Below are 21,979 nucleotides of genomic sequence, written 5' to 3'. Positions count from 1 at the left end.
GCCTTCCACACCCTCAATAAACTCAAGGACCCACCACAAAACGGCACTTTTTAGCTGCATTGTTTCCACACGTTTGCCAGTCAAACTATTGTCTAGAAGTATTTTCGGTCATGTCAGAGTTTCGGAGAAGTCCTTGAGTTTATTAGGCCTTCAAAATTCACGGAGAAAGCGGGTAGTCGCCGAACGGAAAACCGAACACATAGCCACCTAAAACGACTGGTTTTCCCCAAGAATGAAGTCATCCCGATCCACGTTGGTGGGAGACTTCCCCATATCCTTCTTCATTAGCAGGGGTCATAACCAATCGGCATCGCGGATGTTTACCCTCACCTCCTTAACGAAAAGTGTGAACAACGAATCCGCGTTCTTTATTCAAAGGGCACACCCACACCAAGCTTTCCTCCGGAAAAACACAAGAGCGAAAAGCTCAGTCTCAATCAAGCATCTCTTCAAGCAGTCAACAAGTCGAATACAGTGAGTCGACAAATCCATCATTATACGCGATAATCCGACTAGAGACTCAGATCGCACTCATTCGTAGTCATCTATAACAATTATTCATTTTGTGTTACACCGAAGTTGTTGGTTTGTGAGAATATATAATAACCTGTTAGTAGCGGCGTTATCTTTAATTTTTACTACCCTCATTATCCCAAAAGAAATAAGGGGTCGAACGATTCGCGACGTCGATTAGCAAATCGTAACGGGAATTTACGACTCCCGTTGGCGCGCTTCTTCGAGATCGTTTCTCCCCGCGAACGTGCGAAAACATACTTCATGATCAGTATTGACAGGAACATTTTCGTTTCTCGCCAGAACCGAGTCGCATCCAATCAACCACCCGATAATTTTATTAGCTCACATAATGCTCGTAGAATCCATTATGTACTTAGCAAACGAAACAATTATTTACCAACACAAGACCTTGACAATACTTATTACCGAAGAGCATAATTCAGATTTTCATCTATTGCTTCTATCTATTTATTGCTTCTAAGCGGGAGAGTTTGCTTAAAAAGCAAACGTGTTTTATCACACTTCTAAATTTAAAAAAAAATGTGAAGAAATTCTGAAATTCCTCTAACTGTTCCTTAAGTCAAATGTTTAAAACTTATCGCCAAAAGTAGAAAATCGAAGGAAAGGGTTCCAAGGAGATTGTATTTTGCTTAGCACCAACGACTTAATTTACTCACAATGAATTACTAATATGTCCAAAATAAACCAGATATTCATCAGTATCCTCAAAAGAAGCAAATAATTTGTCCGAATGATATATTTATATACAGGCGGTCTGAACAAAACTTATAACACCGAATCAGTAATACTTTATCGAATTTTCCCACGCGGTATAATATCCTCCATTCAAGAGAACGATAACTGTCGTGTTGGTAAAATTGCGAGACTAATAAAAGAATCGCGAATGCGGGACATTGCGCGCAGACAAGGCAATCGTACGAGGTACGAGCAAACGAGCATTTTCTTTCTGCGACCCTCGTCACGAGCACGTTGGCAAGAGGTTCGTTAGCAGACACGATGATGTGTTATGCACTGTTACATACGTTTTATGCATGAGTGTAGAATGATAATGCAACCAGGGTTAATGGCTCGTTTTGAAAGGAACGAGCAGGCAAAACAAGAAATCGCCGATCTTTTAACCGACCTTTTATTTACACTGTTTATGATGCAACATCGATATTATCATTTTGCGTCTTTCTTATATCATGAAAGGTGTGTTTGCTGGCAGTAATAAATATTATTAGGACACCAGGGCATCTCTTGAACAATAATTTACCAACTAATAATGTTATTAAATTGACAGGTTATACATGTAGATAATAAATTCCTTTTTTGCTATTTTATAATTTTTCTTATTTTAATAGGAGAGATTATATCAGATAACATGTAATTGATAGAATGTATGTGAAAAATTTAATTTCTTTCATTTTTAAATTTGCTAATGTTATGTAAAGATGTTTATTAATACCGATAACAAGTAATTTGTGACTTGTAAAATTTCGCCCGTAAAAACTCGTAAAAACAACATTAGTTCAATTGTGCAAAACGACATTTAATACAGATTTAATACTTTTCATTATTTTTATTTCCTTGTTATTTAGAAAATTTTTCATGTTACTACACGCAGAAAACTAAATTATTTATAATATTTGTACCAGATAAATATTCTCCGTGCACTTCGATATGACTGTGAGGTAATTAATTTTTAAAATAAGTTCTCCAATAAATCACGTTTTCAGTTTTCTGGTCAGTAGCGTAGTGTCACAAGACATTGGAATAATTTTCTATTTGCAGAAACCACGCGAAAATGCATTGAAATTTCATTGCTCGTTCTTTGCTACGAGATTTTTAATTAGCATGTTTGTAGAAATAAATTGCTTACTGCAGAGGGTCTTACTTGAAACTGTTTTATGCAAAACATGAAGGAGGTTGTTTCGTTTTGTTCGAAAAAGGAAAGAGATGAATAGGAAAAAGGTAAACGTGAATTTGAATTATAAAGACTAAAACAAGAATTGGACGTAAAAAGTGACTCTCCGTTGTACTTGGAAATTGTAGCTGTTAATGAACTGTTCGGATTTCAAAGATACGATTAAAATTCGGTTAATCCAAAGAGATGAGATTTTCATCCGACTATCTCAAATGCAATTCGAAATTGTATTATTTAAATTTAACAACGACGTGGCTGAGAGCTGGAGCGCGTCATGTCAAGAAAAATAGAACAGAGGGAAAATGTATGGAGGCCCTCCGCGAAATGAGAAATCTTTTTCAATCCTTTTAACGAGGTGACACACTTTTGGAACTGAATGTTTCTCGTATGTTCTGGCGGCCACATTGAGCAAATCTGTTAAGAAAGAAAAGTCATAAATCGAGATACAAAATGTTCGTTAAATTTTAATACACATATTTTAACGAATTTGATTCTTCATAAAATTATATCAGTTTGTCCAATAAACTCCTGTCGCGATATTTTTATATCATTCTTAATATGTTTTATACGCACAAAATAAGAAACTAAAATTACTATTCGTTATAATACCATGTGGATATCTCGTCAAGGAAGGATTTATGAAATACATCGACATTTTTTAGCGTGCAGTGGCAACGATGAAATATAAGACAGGAAAAATCAGTGATTGTGTGTCAATCCCAATTTACCCATAGAGTTCCGCATAAAGTTACTTTAGCTTTAATACATCAACTACATTTTTCGTTTTGCTCTTCCTTACAGTTCCATTTCGCGTTCGTGTTATCAAAGTATGGTGAAAGCCAACGCAGCTTGCTCAAACATCGGCGTTTACATTCATAAAATTTCTTCCATTACCGGATTAAACAAAAGTGACTTCGTCGGCCAATATCTTTTCGACTGTAATCGGAATGTTGGAATAAAACAGTCGGAGAGCTGTTCAAACGCAGCGGTATTTATTCAAATTAATACGAAACATAGGTTCGAAGGTGTCTAAAACGTATTTGTTTCGACGCTGCAATTGACTCCACCAGCTATTGTTCGTTACGAGTTCGCGGGAAAACAAAGGGGTGTCATTAACGTAGAATTCTCTTACCGTACTTTTATCTGTATTTTTACGAAAGGTGTTATACACGCATTGTTGTTCTGTTTCCATTTAACACCGAAGACTTGGGCGAAAATGGACTTTGTTTCCTTTCAAAGAAACCTCCAGTCTTTGTTCTATACCATCTATACACATTACACAATCTCGAATCGTAAATCTATCCGAAATCCTTCATTTTTCTATGGTATACAAGAATGAACAATAGCACTTGTTTAAAAAAAATCACGTTTCATTCAGATACGGTTAATGTTTGGGTCACCTTATTCTAACGAACACTGATATACAGTAATTCACGACATTGACTTGTCACAGAATACTTTTACATACATATATATTGTGCGTGTTATATAAAACATTTTGAAATTTCACTACCATTGTAATGAGGTACAGCTGTCATAATTATATTGGTAAAATTTGAAAGCGATTTGAAAGTCTATGTAGAAGTTGCAAGATATTTATTGCAGACAAATATTTAATAAATGATTGGTATACACCATGAATGAGCATCTTATACATATAATTGGTATTACAAATAATTTCATTTTTATTGAGGATCATTAATATAATTAGTTGTAGTAAATATCTTATAACTTCTATATATATTTCCAAATTTATTTCAAACTCTACCAGCATAATTCTGATAGTCGATTCTTATTGCAGTGCTAAGGAAATATATTGATTAATAAACATATTATATTGATAATAATATGTTTATTATATATTATATTGATAATATATTGATAATATATATATATTGATTTATAAACGACTGCTACAAATGCCCGAATATTTTTTTCAGCCACTGCATCTACCTATATGTATTTCTCTGTAGTCGCGTTTTACATTTTTTTATGTCTATTTCATCCCGCACAATTTACCCTGTTATTGCGGGACACGGGGGCTGCAATCCCTGGCAGTTGGTGATACACGTTCTTCTATTTTCTTCTCCAAATACATTTTCATAAACTTTGATCAAGCACTGCCACGAATTCGCGATAGGAATTGTGGAACACAAATTAAAAAAAAGAGAAGAAGAGGAGAGAGAGAGAGAGAGAGAGAGAGGGAACAAAAAGAATGGTTGGTAAAAGGGACAAGTATGATTGACGGAACTTTCATTATGAAAAGTCGCGTCAGGTCGTGGCAAAAGATAAAAGCGTATGCATTTTCGCCGGAGCTGTATGATATCCGGATATACTATAGCTATAGACGTGTCTGGAAAAGTAACCGTCTTCTGAAGTATAAGGCACTCGGTCACAAACGTGCCTGAAATGGTAACGTAATGGCGATGATAAATTTCGCTTCTCTCCCTCTGTCCTTCGTCGCCAACGGCCCTGGACTTGAATTTCACCGATACCGTGATAAAGGTAGACTCGCGTCGTGGCTTCGTCGCTGCGCACTGTTGAAATATTTCCACGTAATTTACATCATCTGCGGAATTCGCGACTCTCTTACACGTCCACGTTTCACGCGGAGAATACGTAATGTCCAAGCACTACCGCTCTTTGCTCTTCTATTTTACAAATTACCCCGCTGATCGTATCGCGAAATTCTGCAATGGGTTGACTTTCCTGTGATCAGAGTCGCTGCACTGGAACCAGGTCGTATACGTGGTACACGTTTTGACTTGTGACAAATTTTATGGGTAAAGTATGTATCCTGTGTATGCGATTCTGCAGACGTTGGTTTTTAACGAAGGAATTGCGGTGGTGAGTTCTTTGAAGGATTATAAATGTGCAGGGATTAATTGGAGTGAATATGGAATTTCTTTGGAACTGTAGAGTTAGATTAGATTTATGGGAATAGAACGTTGATTGTGCTATAAATAGGGAAATCAAAAGAAATGTATTTTTTGTTTCTATGTTACTTATGGCACTTACATTGTTTCCCTTATTAACTTTTTAATTCGAAATCGGAATACTTGTACTTAAATTTTAAGCTTCTTTCAGATTAATTGTTCCAAATCACTTTGCCTATGCAGACGTGTTGAGTGAAACATCTTTTCAAGTCTGAAATTAAGTTGTGAGTTTTCCATTTATTCGACTTTACTTATTCGACTTTATTCGACTTACTTCGCTGTTTTAAGTATCCATTTTTTATTAAGTATCCACTTCGAATAAAGATACTGGATTAATGTCAACAAAGGTTTGCAAACTTGGCTGATTAATATTTTGTTCCTCTACTTTAATACTTATTATTTATTATATATGTCGGAGATGAAAGGACATCGGGACTTCCCTTTTGGAATGTTCCCTTGGAAAATTTCCCTTTGGAAAATCCCAATACCCTAGTCCAGACTTTTACTATAGCTATACTTTAGTAATAAAACTAAGAAATAGTTTTAATGTTCTAATCCGATTTTATAACGATGGGCTTGTGTTACGCCGGGCCTCTCTGCCTGGCCCAGGTCACACACCGCGGGCCAGACGGACACCAGATGTCCGCTTTTCCGTACGGCGTACCCTCAATATCCTTAAGCACCCGTCATAAACCCGAGTCACTTGCCTGCTAAGGTCCTTCAAAACAAACAAACATCTGTGTCCGAAGCATTTCTAAAGACTATTGTCTACCACGGCGGGACAAGGGAAAGTTAGTTTTCTCACGTGCGCTGCAACTTTCCTCCCACTAACCACTTTCTGTCGAGGGCAGTTAAGACCCTTCGTTTAACCAATTAAAAACGAAGCCTATTCCCTCACTCTCCTAAATAACATCGGCACCAACAAATCCGATGGTCCCGTGCGCTAGACACACCCATCCTTAGCTTTCCTCGGACACAGCATCGTCACTCAGCTTCACTTCTTCTACATCGTTGGAAAAGTCAACTACTAAGTATACGCTAATGCCCAACGGGGCAGTTTAAGCATAACGCGAGAGTCGGTCTCGGTATTGTCGAGCATACATTTCCTCTCCTAAATCTCATAGTGCTACGTCCACTAATACACTAAATCTAATTATAAGAGCCCTGCTCTAACGCACATATCTATCTTAGCTTCGTGCGACAAGTTGTTAATTACTTATTTCTCTACGTCAGTGTAATCTAAGTGCTGGAAATATATAATTTATAATTCTGTGAATCCCAGGGTTATACAACCTCAATCACCCCTATTATCTCAACGGAAATCAGGGGATCGATCAATTCGTGGTGTCGATTGTTATAATCGTAACGGGGATTTACGACCCCCGTTGACGTCTCTCCTTGCGATTACGTCTCCCCGCGATTGGTCGAACAAACAGCTTGGGCTCGAAGTGACATAACGGGTTACTGAACGTAGTCACGGTCACGAGAGAGACGTGTACCTGACAGAGGTATGGAATAATTATATAGCTCTCCATAAAAACAAAGATTGGCCCGAGAGGTGGGGAGAAGAATATATAAGGGCAGTTCCACTTGGACTGCAGTCAGTTCATTCAGATAAGTTTTACTTGTACGTTGAGTCATACGTGTATCACATCGCATTCGTCATCCCGTTGGCCGTGGATTCGTTATCGAACCTGAATTCGTTGTCATCAACATCTCGACTATCCGATCGCCACTATTACTTGTATCCTCTTGTAATAACCACATTTGTACCAATAAATATCAGCTATAACCGCGATGGTAAATTCGAGTAGAGGTTCGTCAAAAGCCCAAAACTCCAACCTTAACCCGACATATATAAACCTTGCTCATCGGTTTAATATGGACTTACGACTTTACATTTTCCTCTCATTTCCTACGTTTACCTCTCGCTCTCTTGTCCTCTTCGTTCATCCTCCATCTGCGTTTTCATTTATATCGTACATACGTCTAAAATTTTAACCTACATTTTAATGCAAATCAATACTGTAAATTACATCTCAATATTTCAATGCTGTGAATGATAATTCATGCGAATACAATGATATAATGAAACGAATCTCCGAAAGTCCATATTACAATACATTACGGCCAAATGAGTATTGAAAATTGAAAACACATTCACTTTCATCGCGTATCATCGAAATCCAATACATTCACTTTTATCTCATTTGCATATCATTTCTCGAACCATTCATTTAAATCTACTTCTTATAAATATAGTACAGATAGTATTAAACGCAACGTTTCTTTACCCAATAACAAAGAGAAATCACACTAACGCAGCGGATCGTAATTAATGCTATTTGAAACGGAAATCTCTCTCCTTTAAAATGCTTTTTGTTTCATATTTATAGGGCATTTTGTTTCGGAGATATCATCGTTTAAAGTGGAACGCCATTTCGGATGCGTCGCTATCGTTGTCCTTTTCGCGTAATCGGATCTCTTTCTCGCTCGCACAGTCACTGACCTAGCCCAAGCGGGCCGCTCGTGCGGTGGTCAGTGACGAGCGCTGAGTCAGCGGTTTTTTACTACTACTAGCGCCGCTACTACACGTGATCCGCAACGTACGCATTTCCAGAGGAAAAAAGTGGGTCACGACGTTTCAAGGAATCTCAATTGTCATTCAGCTCCTCATGGATTTTGAACGTTTCACTTTGTACCGTTGTATCTCCGTAACGAATTGATATATCAACGTGAAACAAAATGCGTTTTATGGAATACTTTTTCTTTTATTAACCGAGTGGTTTTCGTTCAAATATTTTTTACATCTTCTGGTCAGATATTTTCGCCACAATTAACGTTTTGTTAATTGTTGTCAAAAGGGAGTTTAATTTTTTAAAAGATCTGTCGTGTTGGTTGGAGAATTACGAACGTTTTTCAACTTGGCTTTTGTAGCCAAATTGATGCTCTTCCGCTGAATTTGTTCTTTTCGTTCATTTATATAGATATTATTCTTTCAGCATAATATATCAAGCTTTATTAATATAACTAATTGTCGTAAATACTAAACCAAATACAAATACATTGAAGAATATGCAATTGTTCAATTTTATGCAATATCTTTTTAATACAACAATCAAGACTAAATTTTCAGACATAATAAAATGCTATAATTATAAGTATATAGAAATGTATAAAAATCTTTCACGGTTTTTGTATCAATATACCCAGATCATTAATGAAGGTTGTATGGTTCTACTGTAAATTTTAAAAATGTATGTCATACCTCTTGAACCTTTTTAAACATTGAAATATCACAATTTTAAAAATCGTTCCTTTTCAAAAATTCACGTACCTTAGCTTTAAAAATTATAACTGTTTAAAAATTCAAAGATCTTAATTTTAATTAAAACTTCAATTTCCTGAATGCAAAGTGGAACAGAGCAGAGACTAGAAGCATTGAACTGTAATGGTAGTTAAAGATCAAGACAGTCTCATTCCGCGAACCTTAATTACGAACGTTTCTTTCATTTACGATGATATAAGACCGCAGCTTTATTTCGTCTTAAAACGCATTTCCTTTATTGCAATGAGTACCGTGTGTTCTAATGTCGTTATAAGCATCAGAAACAATTAAGGTTAAGCCAGATTCACGATACAGGCGTGACTCCTTTGCAGTTTTTGAAATTAAGATTTCAATACACGTTTTATTCCATGATTAGGAGCGCTTATCATTTCTAAGAATTAATATTATTAGAATTTATTTCTCTCTATTTCTTATTTCAGATTTGCATATTATCTTCCCAGGCGGGTAACTGCAATATAATTTTTGTATTCGTGTTTTACGATTTTTAACGGTATCGTGCACGTTTAACATTATTCTTTTACTTAAACAATTGGAATATTAAATGAATAGTAATAAAAGTATACTGCAAAAATATATAATTAATGTATCATTTAATATGAGAGAATAAAATGATAGAATAAAATTTAGTCGATTTTACAGATTTCTAATCAAATTTGGTCTCATTGTATCCTGTGCTCTGTGACTGTATAACCAGGAAAGATCTTAGGATGGTTATAGAATCACACGAGAGAGACAGTTTATTTTCTCTATCACAATGAATACAAAGAATTGTAATATCGTTATACGTCAGACTCTAAAAGGTTAGCAGCTAGCGTAGCAACTAATTTGCTCGCGTCGTCGCGCCAATTTCAATTTTCTGATTCGATGACACCTTAAACGGAATTGATCGCATGGCGAATAATTTATCATTCGGAATTAAACGAAAACGTTTGGGATGGCAGAGTATTTTCAAAAGAATAGCTAGAAAGGGAAATATAGGAACGGAATGAGAAAGGGTGTTACAGGGATTACCGAGATTGCGGGCCAAAAGGATTATTCAGATTAGCCGGTAAAATATTCGGAACGAAAGATTTGCTTTCCGACGACGACCTCTCCGATTTATGCACCTAACAATTAACCTAACCTCCGCATACACTGCTGAGACTGACACCTCGAATGAATTGCTCCTGTGATACGCCTCTGCGAACGTTAAAGTCCTTTACCGTAGGGAAAGGGATGACCATTTTTTCGAAAATTTGTCTACTTCAAATTTTTCCCAGCTAAAGTTTAAATAATTGGACGAAATGAATTATGAAATGGATGAGAGGTAATCTACGTTAAAAGAGGTTAAAAATGACAGGAATTTTTTAAAGTAAATGTTATGAAATATTAAATATTTGAATAGGTGATAAATGAACAATACAAAAGCCAATTTGTATCAAGTTTATCATAATTATTTATTTCATTTTTAGAAAAAGTATTGAGGCACTTACACGTTGTATTTATTAGTAAATTCAAACTTTATTATATTTTGTATAGTATTTTACGTTATAAGACATGTGTAATACGAATGGAACGATCGATTTATGCTAAAATAATAAGGAAAGTAAAGCAATGAAAAGTATTCAACGTGTCTCAGATTTTATGTATCATATACCAGCTATTCTGTATCGACAAATTTCACAATTTGTTGTCTCTCCATAACTATTCATAAAAGAATTCCCTACGTATCTGTTAAATCAACTATGAGTTATTGTTTTAAGTTCGTGCCTTTAAGATACAGACAATCGTTTAATTGAATTTTTTCCTTCTTCTATTGTTCGACAATAAGTTCTTGTAAACACTGAATATAAGAAAGTGAACGAACAAGATGCTAGGTATTTCTTCTTTATTCGAAGTTTTCAGAAAAAGTATTAACTTCGGATACTTAAGAAAGAACTTTGTATATGAGATCTACGAAAACATTTCATATTTTATAAATTGTTCCTCTGAAATATTTGTTGCGGCAAAAATAAAAAGGAATTTTCAAGAGACGTTGAAGGTGCCAAAGTATTTTATCGTTTTTGAGAATCATTCTTGTTATCAGTCTTCTTAATAATTATACACATACATATTCTCAATATCATGAAATAATATGTTAAATAAATGAATTAGACATAAATACATTTTTATTGGTATTTATACATGTTACAAGCTAATTAATTATGCATGTAAAATTTAGAAATTATACATATAAATATTAAATTATTATATGTGTGTTTCTTCCATATCAACACAAATTACCCCAATCTGTACATCACAAACGCTTCTCGCAAATAAAGATACCATCGTACAACTATTACTAAGCACTAAATCTAATTGAACAGGTTCAACCATACCACTACAATATCGAAAAGAATGGAAACGAATTTCCTCCCTAATCTATGCATCTACAAATCCAGGAACTTCACAAGAAAGCCGCAACGAAGCAATCGAGAACGTTCTACAGTAACCGCGTTAACAAACCCCAATGAAATAATTCGTGGCTACCGGCTCGGACGGATCGTACGATCTATGTATTCGGAAACGAAAGCGTTTAAAGCAGCGAAAGGTAAATTAACCGGCGGCGTCGATGTCGGTCTACCAAGTTACCAGCGCGGAAATACAACGTGTATTCGGCAGTGGAAAACGTGGCCGTTCCTGACTCACGATTTGCACATACTGGCTGCTTGCAAAGCGCGAAAGCCGAACGCTCGAGTAGAAATACCGGGAATAGTTGTCACGGTCAGATTTACAGCGTATTTTCTACGATTATAGTAGACACATGGTATGCCCTTGGACAATTCCGATTCACGGAATTATTCCTCCCCAGATGGTTGTTTCGTTTCTTTTTTCTTGAACTACACTAGCTCCATTGCCGTGTATTTGCATACACATTTCCGAACAGTGCACGTTCGCGTTTGTCATTCCGTATCGCAAGTCGACCACGATCTTCATGCACCGTGCGTGATATTAATTCCCTGTGCTCGTGTCGAGGAAATCTGGGTAAGTCTCGCGCTCAGACCTCGAAACGCTTTCACGAGCTTGTTGGGTGCCGTTCGCGCGCTCGAAGAGGCGCCAGCTCTTCCACGTTACGCCATTGTCGAGAACTTGAGTTAAAAGCGTCTGGCAGTTTAGTACGCGTGGGTATTTCTTAAATTCATGTTTGTGGTAATTAAGGTAGCTGAGGATAATTTGCAAATCAAAATATCGTTATAGCATTAGGTCGAGTAATAAATTCATTCCAGACCTTTTTTTTAAAGCATGCATTGAGTTTTATTACTCTTATATACGTAGAATTTATCTATATACAGAGTGTTCTAGTACTGATGGTACAAATGAGATGATTTTATAATACATGAAAAAATATAGAATAAATTCTTTTCACTCGAGACTTCGTTAAAAATAATTGCTGCTTCGGAGGAAAGAATTTCTTTATAACATTTTCCGGATCTTTCAAAGTAGGAAAGTTAACAGAAATCCTCAATTTAGATGAAATACCTGGCATCCTTGATATTTCGTAAGAGTCTAGAACTTAAGGGGTCGCATTCCAGGACAGTAAATTGCTTGCTAAATATTGGAGATTAAATATTTCCAGGTCAGTAAATTAATATTCCTTACTCGTATTAATATGTTAATCTATATGCTCAGTATGTCCTTTTCATTAAATTCCCTGTGATTGACATGTTCAGAATGCGCCAAAGCTGGAACGTCTCGTGTTTGTAACTGTCTCTGAATACTTAGTGTCTATCCGTAGCATATAGATGACCCGAGACTTCGTAAAAGCATCTTGGAAAGTCAATTTCGAGTATTCGTAGATCTGTTCGAAAGTTCGCTGCTTGAACACTTCCACTGGATCCTTCTATACAATTCGAGACATTGCTCGATTGCCATGTACTATTTGTAAATATGCTTTACTGCCTTCAACTACGAATAGTTCAAGCTAGCAAATTTTCGTTTCTCAATAATTTAATAATGATTCTAATTTAAAGGGCATCGTGTTCATTCGCCCTCTACTTATTGCTCTCGAAATATTGATAATACGTGAAAAATGAACGATATAGACGCCGAGGAATTTAATACTCGTTGCGCAGACAGTGGAACGCGTTCATTAAACGATCAGGTTTATGACGTGTCCTGTCTGTCGCGCATTCACTGATGCGCATTTTTTCCATCAGAACGCGGTGTAATCAGAACCCTGACCACTCTTGGAAATTACAGACACATCGCTCCACGATGTCATCGTTGATTTCTAATTATCGGTTTTTATATTGGATATATTAATATTAATACCGGGTAATTGGCACCGCATCATAATTGTCACGTCAAATCATTTTTATCAGGCTCATCGACTAATAAAGGAGAAACTAGAAAATACGAAATTTAAGAAATGAATCTGACAGTCCGGAGCTACGAGTTATAAATTACTGGTATTAATAATTTCCCCTATAGATATAACAGCAACATGTTTAATAATGAAACGAAAATGTATAAATTATAGAGATCAGTTAGTTAGTCATCCTCTTCAAGAAAAATGATAGAAAGCAATTTATGTGATAGACACTTATCTACCCATGTCACTTATCAATTTACTGCTATTATCAATTAATAGAAAATTATATAAGAGGTCACAGATAGGCTAATTAATGAAAATCTCAGTTAAAACAATCAATATCTTTCACCCAACCTACAAAACCAACAATCCATTGTAATCCACCTACCATAACATCATTCTACCCTCATTTTTCAACCCTTAGTTTTTCTCAAAAGAACGAGTTTCCGAAGAACCCTCCATTAAACGAGTTGTCTCGATCAAAGAAAGGACTCTTAACAGTCTGAAAAGCGCCCGATCAAAGATAAAACGAGATGGTCTAAAAAGCTCATTCCAACGGCAAATAAAGTTGAAACCGCTGAAAAATTGATGCAGTCTCGAGCATTGGCAATCGATGGTTTAGTAAACAAGCCAATTTGAATTTATCCTTGAATCCTGTGTGCGCGAGCCAAGGTACTTCGTGTTTCGTTCAAGATATCTTAGGCAAAATCTGGGAACGAGTTTGTGCCGCATGGTGGTTGTTGTAAAACCTGAAAAGCATAACCTTTTGAGAAGAGGGTGGGGTGTGTGAAAGAGACTGAAAGGGTTGGAGAAAGAGAGAGAGAAAGAGAAAGAGAGAGAGAGAGTGAAAGAGAAAGAAGGCGGATACTCCGCTCCATACTGGCGAAAGTTACTCGCCGGAAAATATACAGCGGCGCTTTTAGGAAGTTCGGATTATCGGAAAAGCGGGTTCGAAACGCGAGTTACCGCCAAGGCGGATCCTCGTGAAAACTCAGTCGCGAAGTTGCTTCCTGGGTCTCGATTCGGCCATTGCAGAGAGCCGGCCGGCTGTAATAGTCGTTTTCCACGTAAAAGCCCAGCCTTCCCCATAGAAAAGCTATAGCCGGGGCTAAATACGCGCCAGGTCCGCGCACCCTTGCTAACTTTCGAAACATCAGCGGCACAGTTGCCGAGCGTAGAACCGCGGCTCTAAACTTCTTTAACTTCCGATCGATATTACCGGACCAGACCTTTTTCTAGTTGCTCGTGAAACTTATACACTTGCGCGTTTACGAAACATCTTGTTGCGTACTGTGTTGTGCGAAAGTCTTGCAACATCTGTTGCGTTTTATTATCACGATTCTTCAGGGTTTATAAGTAAATATTATTTTTTAAGATTCTTGCCGTAGCAAATTTTATCGTTATATATTTGGAAGAATGAAAAGGCATAAAGAAATTTTTACACAACGCACCACACAGCAACATCAAAAGTAATAATTTTTATGAGTATCCAAATTCATTATATCAATATTTTTTATTAAAATGGTAGGCGAAAACAGACAGATTTATATAACCATATTTTGAATAGATAGTCAGACGAATTTTTAATATTGCAGAAGAAGAACCAAATGTTATTCGAAATACCCAATAAATATTTAGTGTAACGAATTGTACCTAATGGGAAAGGAGTTAGCGTTATTTGGAATTTGGAGTAGTGAATGTGATATGTTGAAAAAGAAGGATCAAATGTTATTTGTAATACTCAGTAGACATTTGGTGTAATGAATTGTTCCTATTGAAACAAAAGGGTAAAATGTTATTTGGAATACACAACAGATACTTTGAATTTTACATATGGAAAATTGAAACGTCCTATGAACGGTACCATGTTGCAAAGTATTATCATGTTTTACGAACAAATTGCGTTGCAGAATATCTCGACCTCATGAGAAAAATTTAGATAGCGATGTTATCTAATCGATACAAATCGAGGAACAATGATAGTTGACACTGTGTTTATTTGCACATAAAGAAGTAGCTGAACCTCAAAAGTGAGTTCTGAGATGATCAATGATAGAAATGGTTGAAACGGAAGATAATAGTAACGACGGGAATTTTTTGCGATTTTTCCATTTTTCATAGTTTTACCTTTGTTCCGGCGAAGTCAAAATTCCGTCTTTGGGAGCAACTTAAAGAGAAGATTCTTGCGAAATAGTTGACCTTATATCGCGAAGTAAATAGTTGGATGTGAACCACGAGAGGCTTTATTAACTTCTGCGTTTTCGTGTCCTCGACATTAAATCTTGAGTAGTTTCAGAGTCCTCAGTCACTTTAAAAAAATATTTAATGCATAATGATTTTACAATTGAATTACGAAGTTTCAATTTTTTCAATGTAATTCCAGTTTGAAAATGTTTCAGAAGTGGAAATGGTAAACGATTTAAATGCCAGAAATAAAAATTTCAATGGTAGAAACTTTCCTATTAATTTTGACATTGGAAAAATAAATCTATAGGATTAATTAAAGTTATCCAATATCTACATATAGATAATCTTATTCATAGCTTCTTATTATTCATTTATGTTTTGTCTTTTTTAATCTTAATTTACTTGACATTTGACATCATAATTCTGTCTTGTGACAGTCTTAAAATCTAAAATAAATTCTAATTTCTATCATCTCTATATTTCTATCATCTATTTTCAGATACACATCAAATTTGAAATATATACCTCTTTTTCGCTAAAATCTCATTTTCCATTCTCTTTTTTTTTGCACTTACATCGTTTCACCATTTTAGCCTCTCGTTTGAGGATGCAGATCCTGGATATAATAAATAATAGAGAGGATACATTGCAGTATGAAGAGTGTTCCATCGAGTCAAACTGGAATGATATCTACTATTAAGCTTCTTGCTCGGGAAATCAAAGAATGCAGAAAAATCGACGGTCATGATCGTCGTCATCAGCGTTTCTGTAACGGAGAAAACGAAACTCGCGCAAAGATATGACTAAAAGTATCACCAACATGAAGATAGGACGTTGCTACATGTATGACCATGATATTTTATAGCATCTCATGGTCGCAATAATGGCGTCCATAGAACATCCGTGATAGTTTCAATTTATAGGTAACGTTATCGATATTTCATCGGGACGGATTGCAATCTAACATTCCAATGGAATCTAAAGTGAAAATTGATAATTGAAGGGCGCGGCCGGTTTCCAGACCGTTACGTTCTGTTAAAATTAATTGCCGCGATCGATTTGAGTTTGGCAGAGGACGATTCCAAGAAGACGAACCTCGATTAAAATGTATAATATTTATCGTTCGAGTTTAAACCATTAGTCATTCAGTTTTCGTCGTTTATTTACTTATTTAACGTGATAATGAGATATCATTGATTATTACTTGTTTCTATAGTAATTGTACCGTTACACATTTAACGTTAGTAATACCAATTAAATCATCTTCATCCATTAAAAAGAAACTAGTACATGTATCTACATTTTTAGTGTAAAAATTACAAAATAGAATGTTATTTCCATTAAAAACTAATCATTAAATTACAGATAAATCTTTGTTTACTTGTAAATCTGAAAGCGTTCTTAAATATCAAGATAATTGTGAATCATCTATATTTAGATATGAATATCTAATAGATACAAAAATTACAGACGAATGTCTGTACCTACTAAATAATTTAGAAATGTACCAGTTAACGATAAATGTTAAGAATGATATATTAAATGAATATCTATGAACATAATTTTCTCCAAGAAATACGCTCTTTGGAATATTTGTATAATAAATGTATTTCTCTCAAGAAAACTAGAAATATTATTCGAGTTATATTTTGAAGAAATCTATCCGCCTATTGTCGTAACATAACGATGTATGAATTGATTATTATCATATCTAATTCTAAATCAACTCTTATTAATCATTCATATCAAACAAATCTCAAACCTAATTCATTTTCAGCAAAAAGTTCACTAATAAATCTTTTAGAATGTAGAGTCTAAACTAAATCTTGCCACAAACTCTTGGAACAGTTGTACCGCATAAGATACGGCCGAAGAACTAGAATTACAAGTTTCCGTTTTATTAAATCGAAACATCTTCCATTCAGACTCTATAACCTTGCCAGCAACCGACTAATTTATCAATCGCGATAAAGTCGGGTGTGCTCTCATTTGCATGGTGCATCGTCGTGTTCGTCCTCGCACGGTCCATTACACCTTTGAAAGTTTGAATCGCGTCAGAAAACTCGTACATGCAAACTAGTTCATGGAATCCGGTATTACTGGGAACGGAGTAAAGTATTTCCTAGTGAGACGACGGATCGTCGTTCGAGGTTCGCGATTCTGGCTAATAAGCGACTACTGTGTTTCAGGCATACGTTGATTTGGTGAAAGCCTGGGGCTGGAAGAGCTTTACCATCATCTACGAGAATAACGAAGGGTTGGTGCGGTTGCAGGAGCTCCTGAAGGCACACGGACCCAATGAATTCCCTATTACGGTCAGACAGCTGAGCGAGGGTTCCGAATACCGGTGAGTTTCCTGACTTTAGTCGCTTTAGGCGAAAGAAACTCAAAAGGCAACGGTCGATCAAGGAGATGTTGTGTTTGCTCGATAAATGTTCGACGTTTCCTCTCTTGCAAATTTTTTGGAGCTGAAAATGGTAGACCATGTTTGAACAGAATGAATGCGAGGTGGTTAGAAAGAAAGAAAGTTTCTTCGAGTTAGGATTGGATGAAAGAAATATGTGTAGAGTTATGATTGTAATAATTGGTGTTAACAATTACGTAATTTTTATGTAAATAATTACAGAAACAAGTAGAAATTTATTTTATTTATTACGTATTATACTGAGTAATTTACTTTGGATATTTTATTGTGGATTTATATTTATATATTTATATTGGATTTTCCAATTTTCCTAGTTAAACTCAAGGAGCATAATCTATAAATGGAAATGAAAAATGCGACTATGTCCGGCATGTTTTTTTACCTCTGTTAGAAATATTTAGAGGACGAAGGTAATAATTTCGAATGCTACTTTATTTTTACAACGCTGAATAGTGCAACTCAAGGGACCATGAATATTCTTGATCCCCTAATTTTCTAATTATACCAGCTCGTAATGTATCAATTTCAAATTCATTCTAAATCCCTGAAACCCAGTTTCTCAAACAAATTCTCACAAAGTCCTTAACCGCAGTGCATGTTCCAATTAGCATACGGTTATAAATCAAGACTTCCATTCTAAATCTAAATCTTGCTTGAAATCTAGCAATTTCCATCGCGTTAAAATTTGCTGTTTCTTCTTAGCGTCTGAATCCTTCTTAACCCACGAATTACTTTCCTATTTGAATATGGTTTTAGAAAAGAAGGAGACGAGATGTCAGCGCTTATAGGAATTAGATTATTTGTTAATACGATGATTTAACGTTGGACAACTGCGAGCAGTATATTCAAACGTTCGAAGTCAGCTACTTAAGTATAAACGGATTTCGAAGAAAGCTCACGTCGTAAAATTAAGCTTCGGTTAAATCTCGTTACAATAGCACAATAATAAAATTGTTTGTTTTAAGGCGATAAATATGTATTATCGACTACATCTAGTTCCTTACAGTTCCGTTATCGTCAATTGGTCGTTTCAAAGCGCGATAAACGACAAATGGAATGGCGTACTCTGTTCGTGAATTTAATCGAATTAACGCTCGAGTTTGATTGCATTCTCGATATGGCTCATGGATGCACGTGTCGGACTCTAATTTCGTTGGCGTCTCGATGAAGTGCTTTGAAATTGTAGTATGACTATTTACGAGATTTATCGATTTCTGGTTTCTCCTAAATCTATCGAAGTTTTTTTCAAAAACAATTTTAGCAGGTTGTATTGAGGAACTTCTAAAGGGATTGCAAATCTATTGTGCATTATCAAAAAGATGCAATAGAATTTTGAAATTTATATAGTTGTAGATAGTCATCAGTAGTAAGTCACAGAACGTTCGTTTCTAAACACGAATTGTAATGAAATCTTAGAAATTCAATCTTCTTTATACACGCGATTCATAAATATCTATTTTATTTTATAACTAAATGTGTTGTAATTTATGCTTTTTCTAAGTATACTGAAGAGTAGTAGTGTATATGTGGGTATTGTCTATCGATTCTGCATATTACATGATGATGGCAACTAAATTTATTTTGCTGATTTGAAAAATTATCCGAGTGCGAATGCACACAGGATCGTACAGAATGATTGATGACTTAATGTCTATAATATACTATCTTTATTTATGTCTATAATATACTATCTAATTCTCTATCTCTGTATCCTGTAGTCTGCATTATCGTAGATTATAATATTTTGAAAAATCTCGACTTCTAATAGCACGTTACTTCCCAAAATTAAATATAAGAAATAATTCGAAGAATGATGTATTCGATGAACTCTTCGATGTGTTTTTAACGTATGAAAAAAAAGATATGTCATCGCTGATTAGACGACGGTCATTTCTGTCACCGACAAGCTATCCCGTCAACCAAGTTCCTTGAAATATGATTTTATCTATTATTCACGCGATAAAGTTCTGAGAAGTGCCATTACGTTACCCAGTTCCACGTAAGATTGTCGTTAAGTTTAAAAGTCGGATTTCACGCGACTCCGACATCTTCGCTTCAAATTAGTTGGGCGAAGAATATTCGCGAGAAGCTCCGTCCTGGTGAATTCGGCGATAAATCCAACAGCGGCCAGGCGATCCATCAAGATCACACGTAAAATACAGTCAATCTATCAAACGTCATGCAACATAACTGACTCTGCAAATACACATTCCAACATGCTGTATCGTACCACGTTCCAATTTTCATTTGTATCGGTAGTTGTACCAATAATAAATGTAACATCAGTATTGATATTATTATTATGTACACATATATAATCATATAATACTTGTAATCGTATATCTATACATTATACGACTGAATAATAGAACATTTACTTTCATTTGCTGACTAATGAGTCTTTGGGATTAATCTGAATTTTCATTTTGTTTTGTTAACACATAATTAGTACAATCTATCCCTTTAATAGATTAGTTCACATTCTATGAAAAAGAAACAGTAATGTTTACAACGTTTCCTTAAAACACCGACCAGAATCTACCTCGAATTAAAATTACCAGAAATAAAAAATTCTTCACTTCTCGATTCCTAAACTACATCACGGTGATCAACTCATACTCGCGTACGCTGATTCATATTAACATACTCTTCTATCTATCTAATAAATTATTGGAAGCTGTAATTGTAAGTAAGAAATAAATCAACCTCTACAAAGTATCTTTAAAACGCCTGTCCGCTAATTGGAATTAATCCTGATATGCCATTAAATCACGAGAAGCCATCAGAATCAAGAATTCCTCCTTCCACAGTTTCCAAACCACATTGCGCTGTAGTGATCAGCTCGCAGCCAGTGTTCGAAACTACGAAGCATAATCGTAGAACCTGGAGACACGCGTCCTGTTGAAAATTCAGCGGTCCCGATGATCGACGTTGTCGTTGCATTAGCGTGACGGCGTGCAACAGCAGTTGCGTCACGATCGATACTCGTACCACTCGCAGAGAATACACCATTACGAATTAAACTCCTCACCTCCTCTCTCTCTCATATACACATGCATTCTCTATTGGCAATCCACAGACCACAATGATCTTCTTACTCCTCTATGGTATGGGTGACGTATCGATCGCAGCCTAGAAAGTGTGTCAACTGCGCTTCACACGGCGAATAGGGCAAATCTTCATCTCCTTGCCCGCCATTCTGTCACCGATACGAGCTTGCACACTTCTTAAGAACCGGGCACACCTATGGCTCTTATACGCTCCGACTGTCTCGCGTTCTAAGCGCAAAAGAAGGAGCCACCAGAAGCGTTGCATTATTCATAAAACCACGGGCGGCGTTGGCTTATTGCGCCACAGAGACCAGAACGATGGGGATTTGAATAAATTCTGTTAGATGCCACGTATCTATTTCACCGGAAAATTCATCGCTCCCTGCGTGCGTCTCCACGCTGTCGCTAATATCGAATGCATTGTGGGGAAATTGTTTGGCCGACGTAGGGTCAATGGTGACCTTTGTATGGGGTCCTGTGGGATACTCGACCATCTCTATGCATGGTTTCGACTTTCTGTGGATATACGATCGGTTTGTACGGCCGTCCTTTGGTTGCAATTATTCCTTCCTCTAGGGGAGGATGGAATAATTTGTGCGAGGTGGAATATATTATATAAATATTGCTGTTTGAATAGAAATTGGCCCTTGGATTTTCGTCGCAGATTTTTTTCGTCGGAGATTTTTATTAATTCGAATTAACAGTATATTTGGAAATACGTGTAACATAGAACGAAGAGAGGCGCCTGTAGGTATCTATAGAAATTGGAAAGTTAATATAAAGATTGGAATTTCAGTCTGAAACATGATACGATATGATGAAAAGCGTGTCAGAAATTTTTGTAAGAGTATCACTGTGAAGGCGATAGGATTTTATCGAGCGTGTCAAGAGTGTTTAGAATAGGATGATAGATGTACGAAGTAGATAAGTACATACCTACATATACCTGGTCTAGAATGTTATAGGTATGAAGAAAGGATATTTGAACTGAAAATAAGTGATATAGATTATTGTATGACAAAAGAATAAGATTATTATTAGTACAAAGATTTTAGATAGAAATGGTTAAATGTCTCATAGAAATGATCGTATGAAATGAAAGAAGATATATACGTGGAAAATTTTGACAAAATATCTTTGTCGTATAAAACAAAAGTTATGATATAATCAAATTGCTATTACTCCATTATTATTTTCATTATTAATCTACAGATATTATTAATCATTACTTATGTGAAAAGCTGTTTGCAAATACATAT

The 21,979-nt window shown here is 35.8% G+C and overlaps 1 protein-coding gene across 4 annotated transcripts in view; it reads left to right on the top strand.

Moving 5' to 3' along the window:
• LOC117211485 (glutamate receptor ionotropic, kainate 2) overlaps window positions 1–21,979 on the top strand; it is a 211,583-nt gene that overhangs the window by 92,270 nt on the left and 97,334 nt on the right. For all 4 annotated transcript variants that reach the window (XR_004488262.1, XM_033455420.1, XM_033455418.1 and 1 more), the window contains exon 5: window positions 17,435–17,592. Coding sequence is in view for 3 of the 4 variants with exons in the window: in XM_033455420.1 (XP_033311311.1) it covers window positions 17,435–17,592 (158 nt within the window). In the remaining variant the exon portion in view is untranslated. The remainder of the gene's footprint in view (window positions 1–17,434; window positions 17,593–21,979) is intronic.

Source organism: Bombus bifarius, unplaced genomic scaffold (genome assembly GCF_011952205.1).
Source record: "Bombus bifarius isolate JDL3187 unplaced genomic scaffold, Bbif_JDL3187 scf7180000008237, whole genome shotgun sequence".
NCBI lineage: Eukaryota > Metazoa > Arthropoda > Insecta > Hymenoptera > Apidae > Bombus > Bombus bifarius.
Note: the sequence above shows the minus strand (reverse complement) of the source record. Positions and strands in the feature narration are given on the sequence as shown.